The sequence below is a fragment of the Brachyistius frenatus genome, unplaced genomic scaffold (genome assembly GCF_029030835.1).
Source record: "Brachyistius frenatus isolate BFR_SWC_R1_liver_20210118 unplaced genomic scaffold, ASM2903083v1 Contig_105, whole genome shotgun sequence".
NCBI classification, from domain to species: domain Eukaryota; kingdom Metazoa; phylum Chordata; class Actinopteri; family Embiotocidae; genus Brachyistius; species Brachyistius frenatus.
The window spans coordinates 264,858-278,840 of NW_027210704.1; the positions used below are offsets into that span (position 1 = coordinate 264,858).

A 13,983-nucleotide genomic window follows, 5' to 3' on the forward strand; every position below is an offset into this window, starting at 1 on the left:
GGTTTATTTTCCCAAACTCTTGAAATCAAATTGGATTTTCTCTGGCTTCAGTATCAAATGAAACATGTTGCCAAAGTATTGCAATACAAATGAATCTCAATACCAACAAAGGCCCTTGAGGCTCCAAGGTTCACTGCATGACAATGTCTGGACGAAGTGCACCTACTGACAGTTTTGCTATTGTTGAGGTTTACTAACAGAAGTGATGCCAAATAAAGTTTGTCATGAGAGAGAAGCTAGAAAATAGCCATTCAAATCAAAGGTGGTGCTCACCACTTTGGTCGGTTTTCATGCAACCTCTCGTGGTCAGTTCTATATAGAAACGTGACAGTGAGGGTCATCGCTGGGCACAGAGGATGATTCGATGAGTGTATTGTGGTGCCATTTTGCCACAAGGAGTATCTGAGGATGCTGAAGTGGTCGCCTGAACACATAAATCATGAGATTTTGTTGCTGCAGTGTTGTACAATGTTTTTGAACTTTAAACGAGTGGAGGTGTCAAAGGTGGCCGATCAGGAAACATGTTTGAATCACAACTGTTGTAAAGTTAACTTCTGCTACTTAGGTTCAAGGACCTGTTGGCAGAAAAGACAAGAGGAATGCATTAAACTGCATCACATTCAGTTTGTCTTAAACAAAAACAAATGGCTCTACCATTACAGCATCTCTGCTTTCAGTAAGTGAGTCACTCTTTTTTTCACATCCAGGAGCTATAATTGTGTTTACGAAAAGGTCTCGACTTGTCTCATCATTTTGAACACACGAGTAGTAATTTATATGATGACAAATGTTCGGGTGAATCTTACACACTATTGGCAAACCAAGACAAACTTGTTTGTAGCAGGGTTGCTTTGACCCTGTTGGTTTATATTTCATAGTCTGTCTTTTCTTTCTGACAAAAAAAAACAACTGTCCTTACAAACCTTGAACACAGAGAACTGCTGGCTGACACAAAAGCTAACCCATATATGGGTTAGCTTTTGTGCTGGAATCCATTCTTCTGGGAAACATCAAGAGCAAAGACATTTAAAAGACATGACAAGGAAATCATTGTTCACCGGCCATGGTTTTGTTAATATTGGCCCTGATGACATTTTTAACCGCATCAAGATGGTTAAGCTTACAATTAAAAGCCTGTTTCAGACTCCACCAGTGTGTGTCAAGTGGGTAACTTTATAAGCTCTTTGCTGATGCAGCAGATGTGTGTAAATTTAGAGTGTCTTGGTCCAGTTTTTTTTTGTTTGTTTGTTTTTTATAACCAACTAATCCTCCCCCAGTGGAAGCAAAGCCAATGTTACTGTGGAGTGAGATGTTTAAAACAGCCACAGTGAAGGAATGTAGGATTTATAAAAATGCACTGAATCAATAAAGAATGTGCATCTATAGCTTATTTAAAAAAATGCAAGAGTGACATTAGTAGAGAGGCATTAGGCTAATTTGTGTTTTTTGTTGTTGTTGTTGTTTGTAGTGTTATTTTTTCAGCACTCCTATTTTGAAAGGTCAAGCAGCAGCAATTGTTTGGATGATGTTGCAGACTTTGTTATCAAGGGAACGGACAACTTTGATTCTTTATTTGAACAGAATTGTTTTGGATCTTTGGTTTCTTACGGAGAGCTTTCATGTTTTAAAAAATCATTCTAGTTTAAAAAAAAAAAAAAAAAATAGAGAGCTTTCCAGTTTGACTATGTTGTGTCATCACCAAACCTACTGACTAGTTGTCACAGACTCACAGGAGTTGACTGAATGTGACAAAATCAAAATAGCCAGGACTTGGAAAATGGCCCATGATCTGTAATTAAGCCCTGCAAATCTGTGGACGAAGTGCTGCGCCAGACAAAAACAGCAGAGCAATGAGAGCATGTTAACAAGGATGAGGGAAAAATCAAAAGCAATACAAATAACTTTAATATGTAGATAAAATACAGGCTTGACCTCTTGCAGAAGTATGTCATTTTCTGAACATTCCTCCATCTGTGTCTCCATTTATAGTCAGGAAATCACACTGGACTGGATGCAGGGTCCAAATCTATATTGTGAGGACAGAGTTAAGGTGTTTGATCCAAAGGGGGTTTCACTGAGGCTTCTAATTATTGATAGGCATGTTTGGGACATAACTTGAAATAAAAAATAAAAAAAAGAGTTTCATCTCTCATTCCCTTTAAAAGCCAGGTGTGAAGCACCTTGGTGGGTTGATTTTAGTAGAAATAACTCTTCTCTGCGGAGGCAACAGTGTGCAGACTAAGCAGATTGACGTTCACCATAATCATTTTTCATATTGCAATCTTTTTTTTTTTTTTTTTTTTTTTCCAGCCTTTTGCATGTTAGAGCGCTGCGACAAGTGCCTGTATGTTTGACCAAGCAGAGCGCTTTGTAAAAAATGCACCCTTAAAGTAACGGTAAAACACCGATCCACTGGCTTTAGACCAGGGTTTTGTTGGTAAATCACACAAATCATTTTCCACTGCCTCAAGATATAAATACATCGACAACTTATGTGACTACACTTCATTTTAAGACCAACTCCCTCATGAGTGCTCAGATGGTCGTAAGTAAAAATATTTTTTTATTTAAACATCGAAGACGTTGGACATGAAAAGGACAACTGCATCAGTCTGAAACTGGCAGAGACACTAGATAAGAGGCTGCACACTGTTTGTCTTCACCTTCTAACTGCACTCTTCTTTGTCTGCCTCTCTCCGCCTCCCCGTCTCTTTGTGTGGAGCCTGCTACAACATTTTGATTTACTTAAGTGACTCCATTCTGCAATCAGCCTCAGACATGAACTGTGTGTTTGTGGCCTTTTTCCATGTGTGTGTGTTTGAGGTTTAAATCCCAGCCACCAGCCACTCGCCTGAGGTTCATTAGCCTGATCAATGATTGACTCTTTTCTCCTCTCTTCTTCTTTCAAAAATCTTTCGCAGTTTGACGCCTCTATCATTCTCTATTTGAATAACATTGATTCATTCTCATGTCAAGACGGTTCCTCTCTTTCTTTCTTCCTTCTCTCTATCTCTTCTTGCCATTCCCATCATTGATTAAATCTGGGGTTGAGAAATATGTTTTTTCCTTCTCTCTCTCTTCTTCCTCTCCTTCATTCAATGGCTCATTGATTAGCTCTGGTGTTGAGGAGAATTGCCTATTTGGTCCCAAAGTAAAAAGCCCTAAGTGTTTGTGTTTCTCTCTCCACCTCAGCCTGACCACCACCCACCCCCTCCTCCCCTGCTTTCAGTATAGACGTTGTCAATAAGCCTTGGCGTCATCCCGCCATTTGCAGAGAAACTTGTCTTTATGTTGCTTTTTTCCGCTCAGACTTGATTGCCTTGGCGTCTACTGAGGCATCTGAAGGCTGGACAGTGCAGGTTTTTTTGGCATCTATTTTCTCTCAGGGGGAAAGAGACCAACTGTGTGGAGCTGCAAAGCCATTACGCCGTCTTTGTTCACTTGTCTTGAAACAAATGCCAATGCTGAGTTAAAACAATTTACAGAGCTAATACTGGACTTTCATTCAATTTTACCACCCAGCTTCTTCTCTTCATTTCATGAACTTAAAAAAATAGAAAAAAAGTCATTGTCGCACGTGAAAGAGTTAGGGCACCCTTCAGAGAACATCATTAACTCATTAGGTCTTAATTACAGTCACGCAGTGGAACTCAGAAGGCATGTCAAAGACTCTCAGCTGATGACAACTCCAGAGCTAATACATTCTCTTTAAATACACAACAACCACAGACTCCTTTAAGCAACTGAATGAGAATCTGAAAATTCAGCTAAAAGATGCATGCAAAGCAAAGTCTGTAAATCTCATGCATAATTCATATTCTCGCTTGACCTGCCGCATATAGTTGTTTCTCCCACTTTTCTGCGAGATGGCAAAAATTGTCTTTTTAAGTGTCACACTCTTTTTATTATATATAGGCAAGTTTGTTTTAAGGATCATTAAAGATTAGTAATACGATGAATAACCATTCTCATTCTGAGAGATTGACATCCATTTCAAGGATGGTTGGAAATCAGATTTGCAAATCAGAGCTGCTCCTCTGATCATCTAGCAGCTTCACTAACATTCTCCATAACCATCTTGGAATTGTTCTGTCAAAAGTGAACGTATTTTTTTGTCCTTCAGACCAACACAGCAGTGGACACATTACACATTACAAGAGGACACATTACCCTGAGGCAGCAGAATGAAATAATAACTGTACTATGTCTCACCTACACTAACAGGGAGAAGAGAAGAAAGGGTCAGTGTTCAGCCTGCTGCTGAAAACAAAGGGAAAAAGAAAGCTGGCCATGCATGTGGATGAGAGAGTGAGAGATAAACATCCAGGCTCAGCAGCATTAAACTTCTCATTCCACACACACACACACACACACACACACACACACACACACACACACACACACACACACACACACACACACACACACACACACACACACACACACACACACACACACACACACACACACACACACACAGATAGAGCAGAAGCAGCTCTTCATAGCTGAATGCTTGATTTAAATAGCAGTGATTTCTTTCACACCTAGCACACTGTCACCTCATCGCTCCGGCGTCACACCATCTGCATGGATTTTATACACTCTTCAGGGCATGTAGCAGTTTCAACACATAGCTTTGATTAAAATATGTTTTCAGTGGCTACATTAAAAGATGAGGAAGTCTACTAGCTCTTGTCTGTGACTGTCATGTGAAGAATTTTGCACTTCTTCATCAAAATATACATTACAGACATCACTTAAACATATATTTTGAACAATTAAAACATTTTCATCTTGGAGTGCAGGTGAAATCAATTTTTTTACAAATGAGCTGATGGAAGCGCAGTGCTTATCTGACTCCTGCTGTATCAAACTTTGAACAGTAATCAGGTTCATGTAAATGTAGTCAATGGCTCACATTAAAGGCATACAAGCCTTTGCTTGAGAAATTAGATCCTTTGGGCCACCTGAAAGCTTTTAATGTGGAATACGTGATTCTTTTGTTATTTCTGTAATGGAGGTAAATTAAAGCTTCTTTTACAGCATTTACAGCGACCGCGAGGAATATGTGGAGAGAAGCAATTTTACACTACTGACATTTAAGCTTTATGGTAACAACATACACCGACGCCCAGGGTGTGCACGCACACTGCAGTTGCCCCTTTGACCTCTTTGGATGAGAAGCCTATTTGGTGTACATTAATAGATATGTGTTATTACTGAATTTCGCCGGGGGATGAAACCCCCACCCCATAAGAACTAGCGCAAGCGGCAGTGAAGTTAACTTTAATCCTCTGGACACTCAGACAGGTAACTGTCAGGTTAAGAAGCAGCAGTGGAAAGATAAGTGTCACGCAAAACTGGTTTAAAATAAATTTGCGGCTCGAACTTAACTGTGAGATGAGCTGCTTAAGTTGTAAAAATGTAGTGTGCTGCGCCTTTCACCAGCCGATGTTACAAAAACATATCTTGAAGTCGCCATTCAGATAGCCCCAAAAAAGTGTATAAATCCCCCCTATGTGAAACATGTAAGGGGGGAATTCTACCCCAGTTTGAAAAGTGAAATTCAGCTGCTGTATTATATTTCCAACCAATAAAATGCTTTTGTTCTGACAATAACATCAGATGATTGGAAGTTTAGATTGTGTTGCTGCAGTCCCACTGCTGACTATAAGAAGTGTCCTTTTATTGTTATAAACTAAGCCACTGCCAATCAAACTGTGCACTTCCCTGCAAACCTGATAACCTCATATTAAAAAGCATTTCCGTTTAAATTTGTGACAATGATCAGTTTTTAGGATCGAGACAGAACTTAAGCTAGTTAAGTTATTTGATTCAACAATGTAACAGTGAATAGCTACATTGTTGGATGAGCTTCTATGTTAGCAATATTAGACCTGACTGTACTGTTTCTACTATAACATTAAAGTTAAAGTCAACCAGTCAGAAAGGAAACACACACTGTACACACTGGCTGCTTTACAGTAACAATGTGGTGTTTTTGGATGACAGGGGCTGATGGGGAAGGAGTCCTGGAGACATGAGAAGTGGATCGATATTTTTAAAATGTTCCAACAACCTTTAATGATGCATTGTGATCCAGGATTTTTCTTTTCTTTCTTTCTTTCTTTCTTTCTTTCTTTCTTTCTTTCTTTCTTTCTTTCTTTCTTTCTTTCTTTCTTTCTTTCTTTCTTTCTTTCTTTCTTTCTTTCTTTCTTTCTTTCTTTCTTTCTTTCTTTCTTTCTGTGTTTGGTGGCTTGGATGAGCTTTTCACACTTATATAATCACCACTTCTCCACTAGGCTTATGTGATTTTTACAGAACTGGCACACTAGAAAGGCAAAACTCTGCCAAACTCCAGTTTACCATGTGTGTCATGTTATGGCATGAAAAATAGGGTTCAATGGGTGAAGTAAAAAAAATGTGGCGGCCCAGCGCAAATCAGGCAAAGTGAGTCGTCTGTCAGATATGAATGTAGCCTCTATATCATACGAGTTTTCCTGACTGGACCCTGTGAAGAATATCTCTTTACGTTCTGTTGCTTCTATCCTGAAATCATGTCGGTCAGTGAGGCAGACTTCTACTCACTGAACCGACTCCCTCCGTCTCTGATGCCTCAGCACTTGGTCATACCAGGAAGCAGCACACTGAGGCGTTTCCTCGCCTGTTCTCACACTCCCTGCTTCTCTCTCCTGTAAACAGGGAGGTAAAAAAAAAAGAAAAAAGATCGGTTTCTGATTTTGTGTTATTATGTGGTAATAATGTGTTTTTCTGTTTACTTTCTGTCAGTGCTCAACTTCCCACAAAAATATGTGGCGCAAAGAAAAAAAGAAGTGTGTGTGTGTGTGTGTGTGGGGGGGGGATTTAGAGTGATGTGAGAAAATAAAGAGAAAAAGCATGTCTAAAAGAGCAGGAAGTGGTGAGGGTGATATTTTAGATGTTTGGCTGAACGTCGGTTGGTTGGGTCGGGCTGGGACTACTTTGGGAAAAGAGGACCACACACATATACACAAACACACACACACGCACAACCTTTTAGGCACTTCAGCACCATAACTCAGTGCTGTTTCTGATTATGTTTAGATGTAATGTATATACGAGGAGACGGCTGTCTGTCTCTCTACTTCCATCAGTCCATGTGGCTCTCCTTCTTTTTCTCACTCTGTCCTTCACAGTCTCCTCCCTCGTTATTTTCTCCCTTTAATGCATCCCTCCACCGATGTCGTCTGACTCTAATTGTGGTTGTCGTAGTTCCTTTCTCCAAACCATCAAAGTCTGCTTCCGATCAAACTCCTAACTGTAAGAGGACCGATCCAGGGGTCATTGGATAGCCAACGTGACTCGGCATCTGGGGCTCGTCACCCTCCACAGGCAAATAGGTCACAGATCGGCACTCTGATGTGAAGTAAACTCTGCCTCTGTGGCCCCCTCCACGGTTCAAACAGCCCGGCTAAGTTTTCATCCTCAACTTGCAGCCGAACATTTCGCCATGTGGAGAGACACCAGGAGGAGGCCGGATGGCAACCACAGCATTTCCTGGATATATCCCCAGAGATATTCAAGTGAGCCTTTATGGTTGGTCTGTGAGTGTCTCCACCATTGAAGCGATAATGATCAATATTGTCTCCATATTGCAATAGTTTACTGTTCGTTTGCTACAAACACTATTATGAAACAATTGAAGATATTACATGCCACGGATTGGTCCTTAGCTCACGAGGTTACTGACCAAAACAAAGTAGTTTACGTTGGCCGGTGCAATTGATCTCAACTTGTGATTTAATTCCACAATCACCAAAAAACGTCTTCAATGAGTCATGTCTCTCACACTTGATGGCTTTTCTGAGAGTCCCTCCAGCACTTCTCTCTTAGCCTGGCTCCGCCCACCTGTCACTCAGCTTCAGTTTTCTTGGCTGTGAATGCAGTCTGGTAACTCGGCTCGTATTACCACGGCCACTCTGAAGGGCGGACCAATCAAAGACAAGTGTCAGTAGTAAACCGTGTTTGCCCCCGTCACTGTGATGGTGACAGTGACGAGCTGATCGGAAAACAAATCACCTAAACGTTTGGACTTCAGCACAGAACAAACGCTTAGCACCTCGCTGAGCTGCTGGTGTTCATTATAACAATTAAAAAAATATATGCTGTGCTCAGAAAAACGCTTTGGTTGACGCAGGAAGTTGCAGCGGACTAACTATATTCACGGACTGAAATTTGGACTGGTTCGCACCAGGCTACTTCTCTCCTGCCATGCCACATCTTGGTTTCCATCCACTTAACAAGAGCCTGAAACATTGCCCACACGAACTAACTCAGATCAAGATTGACAAGATGTACAGTTTTCATGTCGATGCAAACCGAGATTAAACAGCCGTGGCTGAATTTTAGGCAAAAACCTTCAAATCATGACCCGGCGGTCTGACATGACCCTGCTAGGTACATTAAAATGAACTAAGAGGGATATAATGGTGTCAGGTAGACACGAAGAGCAGGTAACAGAGCTTCACTGTGAGATGGAGGTTGTAATAGACCCCTGATTATGGCTGCTGCAGCCAAAATATATAAATTTTTAACAGATGTTTTGAATTTCCCAAGATTCCTTTCAAAATGTTCCGCTTTCAAAATGCCTCGCGTCATTTTTTCCAGACCCACTTTTAGTAAAAACAGTGGATTAGATACTGAAAGTCAGAAGAGGTAAAAAGTAGCCATGGTTATATTTACCTCTTTTAATTTACAAATTGGACTCCCAAACCCGATCGGTCTCCTTTGTGTTCATATCTGTCAGTTGCTCTCTCGGACCAGACCATGTTTTAGGGATTTTGTGAGATAAGACGGAGGCAGAGATGAAAGGAAGGAAACGTTGGAAAGCAAACAAGAAAAAAGAGTATTGGGAGAAACCACGACCGACATGGAGAAAGCGGTCTGACTCCCACCGAGGCTGGCTGATCTATCCTGGAAAGCCATTGGCAGAACGCTGGAAGTCATTATGAGTTCAAACCTCCATACGGTGCTGCTCGCCAACAATCATGACTGATCTCAGCATTGGTAATAGAGGCACAGGGACATAAGAACAGATACAGTTCATATGTTGATTATTTCCCTCCTACAATATTTCAGAGAGCTCCACCGTCAAAAGCCACCTGTCTCTTTTTAACACCCGCCAAGGTGAGAAGAAAATCTGGAGAAATATGAGCAGCGTCTGAATATTCGGAGCATGTGAAGAAACACTGCTCGACATCTACCGCAGCTGCTGGACGTTTGGACTGAGATGAAAAAGTTCCCCAGAGCTGGTAGGGAGTGAATGATATGACTTACACATGAACACCAAACACAGACATATAATATCCCCTGGTAACATACACCTTTTTTATAAACGACTAAGATTTGACCGATTATCAGTCCCTCCATGATTTTGAAGGTTTTTTTTTGTGATTGTTGCATTTAAAAAAGTTTAATATTGAGGCAGATTTTCTCAAAAATTGCTATGTAATTTGTGGAGTTTTAAGTGATTTTTTTTTTTTTTTTTTTTTTTGGTGGAAAATTGCAAGAATAAAAAAATAAAAAATATATATATATATATATATATTTTTTTTAAGCACTCCCTGATAAAGAAATACATATATAATCACTTCCTTTGACAATAATCATGCGCACATGACAGAGTTATTTTAGTTCTAATATTTTTTTATTTATTTATCAAACTTAGAGAACCAAGGGCTAAAAGATACAGAAAAACTCCAAAAAGTGACGTAACTTTCCAGAACAGACAGTCTGTGACTGTAATATAGAAACAACGACGACATCAGCTGTCAAAATAAGAGCTTTAGATGCTGTTTAATTCATGTTCGTTTAGCACATCGGCCTACTGTATGCACAAAAACAAAATGCAGTCTTTTACAACTTGACATGTGAATAGAATTATTTTAACATGCAGTAATATGTTAACACTTTCTTTGATAATAAGCATTTAATTAGATCATTTTAATTATTTGGTCTTCGACCACATTTGGTCTGTGGTGAAAACAGGAGCGGAGCCTTTCTGATTGTAAATGAGGAGTTACTTTTGTTAATAAAGTGAGTTTTGTTTGAAAATACTTACTTTATGATGTAATATTTTCAGCACAGCTTCTGCTGACGACATTTTTTGCGAAAAATAACAGCAGGAATTTAAAATAGTAAAAAGTGCAAGTTTCTGCAAATATTTAAAAGTTCGCTTAAATTCTCATTAATTATTGCGATCACAAGATCCCGATTTCCTGGAGGGACTGATTATCATCCACCCTCAGAAAAAGGGTGACTGAAGCTATCGAAAGGTAATTTTCTGTCTGAATATTAATGATGTATAATAAACGAAAAAGGTCAACCCAATAATCATTCAAAAGAAATGAAATGCATTTTAAAAGGTTTCTAATGAATTGATCGTTACCATGTGTTACAGGTAAGTACAATCGAGCTGCATACTCCTCTTCCTCCTCCTCCTCCTCCTCCTCCTCCTCCTCTGAGTCGGGCTCAGCCGCGTTGCCTAACAGCGGGTTGTCATGGGGATGAGCTGACTGTGGATGTGATTGGTCAATGACAGATGATGGACAGGAGGGGGAGGGCATGGGAGAACCTATGAAAGGACAAAACCAGGAAGGGGAAGAAAAAAAAAAGAGGAATGATGAATTTGAAGAATGAAAAAAACAGTAAGAACATCAACAGCAACCAATATCTTTGAAAAAAGAAATGACAGCAATGGAGTGTGGTGATGTTTGCTGATGGTGTGACTGGAGATTGTGGCGTGAGACTGATGAAGTTGCAGCCACTGAAGGACAAAGCCTGGATTGCGCCACACGGAGAGAAGAACCAATAGCTGTGCCACAAACATGCACACGCACGGTTCCAGGGTTCCCACTCTAAGTCAAATGTTAAAATCCCAGACTTTTCCATGACTTTCACTGACTAAAAAGCTGAAATCACATGACCTATAATGAACAAAAAAACAGGCTGCAGTTGTGCTGAGCGACAAGAAACAGACATTTCTGTTAAAAACAGGCTGACACATGCTCCTCTGGTTTCAGTGATATTAAAAGAAATTCATTGCATGTATAAATACTGGTTGCAGAGGCAAATAATTTATCGAACAATACGATAATTAGCTCGCAACCTAATAAGCTACATTTCCTATATTCCCTGACAGGTGGGAACCGTGCTAGTCATTCACAGGGGAAAGGTTCTGCCAGGTTTCACCGACACACTCTCTCATGTCTCAACCTGCTTCTTCACCAACTCTTGACTGAAAGGGTCCAAATTGCAGACCGGTCAGCCGAGCATCAGTTGGTAAATGTTGTGTCTGAGTGAGACCAGACTCACAAGCAGAGTTTGCAAAATCAATTGTGTATCGATGTGGTAACCTTGGCATTTAGTGACTTCTGCCTGCTAAATGGCTGGGCTCTCTGTTTGAGCATGTGTATTTGTATTTGGTAGTGTGTGTGTGTGTGTGTGTGTGTGTGTGTGTGTGTGTGTGTGTGTGTGTGTGTGTGTGTGTGTGTGTGTGTGTGTGTGTGTGTGTGTGTGTGTGTGTGTGTGTGTGTGTTTTGCCCAGACAGATAACTCTGTCCGGGCTTGCATTCCATACAAATGTGCTTGGCACAAAAGAATGTAATTAGTTGCTGAAAAGCAAAGGAATGAAAAAAAAAAGAAGCACATTTCATTAAGAGCACTTGTTACTGCGGCTGATTTGACGGATATAAATTTGTTATGTTTCTCTCTAAATCTCTTGATCTCTCACATTTGCAAGCAAAGAGGTGGGCGGAGAGGGAGGGCGATTGAAATACAAAATCAATGTCAGGTCGCGTGCAGGAAAAGAGTTGCAACCTTGTTTTGGCTGAGCGTTTACAGAGAAGCTGAGCTCTTTAAAACACACATTAAATCCACAGTGTCATTATTTTTTAAAGGAATGATAAAACTGAAATGATTTTCACAGCGGTCACCTAGTCAAGGACAACAGACAGTCTGTTGGTTTCACAGTTATAAACAGAGAAATACAAGAGTATCTAAAGAGCCGGTCTTATTGTTTGCAGCCCTCCACTGTTCCTCCACATCCTGACACTCATTTGGGGTTTTTCAGTTTAAAACTGAAAGGCTAAAACTACAGCAGCTCAACACAAACAGATCCGAAACAACATGACACGAGTCTCTGGTGAATTATTTACTAAAAATGCCTTTTGGCTTGTTTCTTTCTCCAAGATAGAAAAATCTCATGGTTGTGGCATTTTCTATTAAATACCCAACCCCCACTATCCCGCAGAGAGTGATGCTGTGGATAAAAAAACATAAAAAGAAAAGGCCCAGTGGCTTTTGCTGGCAAACAGGAACAACATAGGATTAGTGCTACATGTGAGCAATATTAAACAGCAGATACGCTCCACTGGTTGGACTACATCATTTGTGCAGAAACTGATAAGCACTACACTGGTTGTGCCTTTCACCTAGATTGATCCTCCTGAGACGTTTTAACCAGTTTCCAAACAAGCAGGCTTGAATTTTTCAAAATGCTTGATTTCCTCGGGCAGTTTTATTTTTCTGTGATAGTCAAAGACTTTTTCATCATACCAAGAATAAATTCCTCGGTTAAACAATATAGTGGCATCATTGTGCTACATGGCTAATCTGAATTTAATCCTTGAAATATACAATTTTCCTACATGCATATGAAACCCCAGCAAGCAAAGCGGTAGCTTCTCACTGAGAAGATCAGCATTTACAATGAAAACACACAACTCTCTGCATGAATGCAACATGCTTCAATTCATTTGGAAGTATATCCTTCGTGTTTGTCTGACAGCTTGTTAACGTTCTATCAAACCAGCAGCCTGCTGAATCTCTCACAGTAAAACTGCTGTTATCCTACATGCTGTCTTCCTGTTCACACACAACCATGCATCAACCTGCAGCCCTATACAAACACACACACTGATTCCTAGATGGACATTTCATCACAAAAAGATCACAGATACATCATTTGTGTTTGTGTCACTCTGGTAGTGAGCAGGGAGGAAATAAACAGTGCAGTTCTTAGGGATGATACTTTCAGCAGCAGATGGATCCAGCAGCGGTTTGTGTGTGTGGCTTTTGTGAGTATTTTGTGCAGCACGATTGTGAGACTGTGTCAAATTAACCTACAGTGTCTGTGTGTTTAGGTAATGACGCATTTACGTGAAGCTGACTGATGTCTTTTTAATACTTTTTGGACAAAAAAAAGAAACAGACAAAAGGTCTGAATATATTGTTATTGTTCCTAATTTGGGGAATGAGCCAATCAGACAGCTCTCATATCAGCCACCCAACCTATTAAACCTTATATTTATAAGGTACCAACAACAATGGGTGAAACATTTCATGTCACAATGGAATCCTCAAAATTCTCAGTGCATTGTGTGTTTCTGGACTTTTTTGCACACAGTAGTTACCTGCTGAAAATTGATTACAGCGAAAAGCTTATTTATCCTGGAGTAAATGGAATATTATCCGCTTGAGTCAAAAAATAAATCAAACAAAAAAGCATCTGCTGGTCAGGCATTCCCACACTCAGGAGATTCATGTTTAGTAATTCAAGGTCTCCGACAGGGTAAAGTCTCCACCAGCTGCCTGAACTCAGAGACGGGATATTGGTTTTCACATGCAGCACATGAAACAACTGAGTCTATGTCTGTGTGTGTGTGTGTGTGTGTGTGTGTGTGTGTGTGTGTGTGTGTGTGTGTGTGTGTGTGTGTGTGTGTGTGTGTGTGTGTGTGTGTGTGTGTGTGTGTGTGTGTGTCAAAGAGCAGGTAATACAACCATCATTTGCTGATTTGTTGTGCCAAAGGGTTTGGATTCAGTTCCACGTCTAGTCTGTGTCGGCCACATCAACTAATACTGCCCGAGGGACACAAACCAGCATATAAAGACTGGTGCGTACACACGGCATAAGGATGTATAACTACATACTGACAACACTAAAGA

General features: G+C 40.3%; 1 protein-coding gene across 5 annotated transcripts in view; it reads right to left on the reverse strand.

Annotated features, from left to right (window-relative positions):
* Positions 1 to 13,983, reverse strand: part of tenm3 (teneurin transmembrane protein 3) — a 340,668-nt gene that overhangs the window by 165,155 nt on the left and 161,530 nt on the right. For 2 of the 5 annotated variants that reach the window (XM_069712012.1, XM_069712014.1), the window contains one exon: positions 10,427 to 10,612. The exons of the other annotated variants lie outside the window; for them this stretch is intronic. In XM_069712012.1, coding sequence (XP_069568113.1) covers positions 10,427 to 10,612 — 186 coding nt within the window. The remainder of the gene's footprint in view (positions 1 to 10,426; positions 10,613 to 13,983) is intronic. 5 annotated transcript variants of the gene reach the window in all.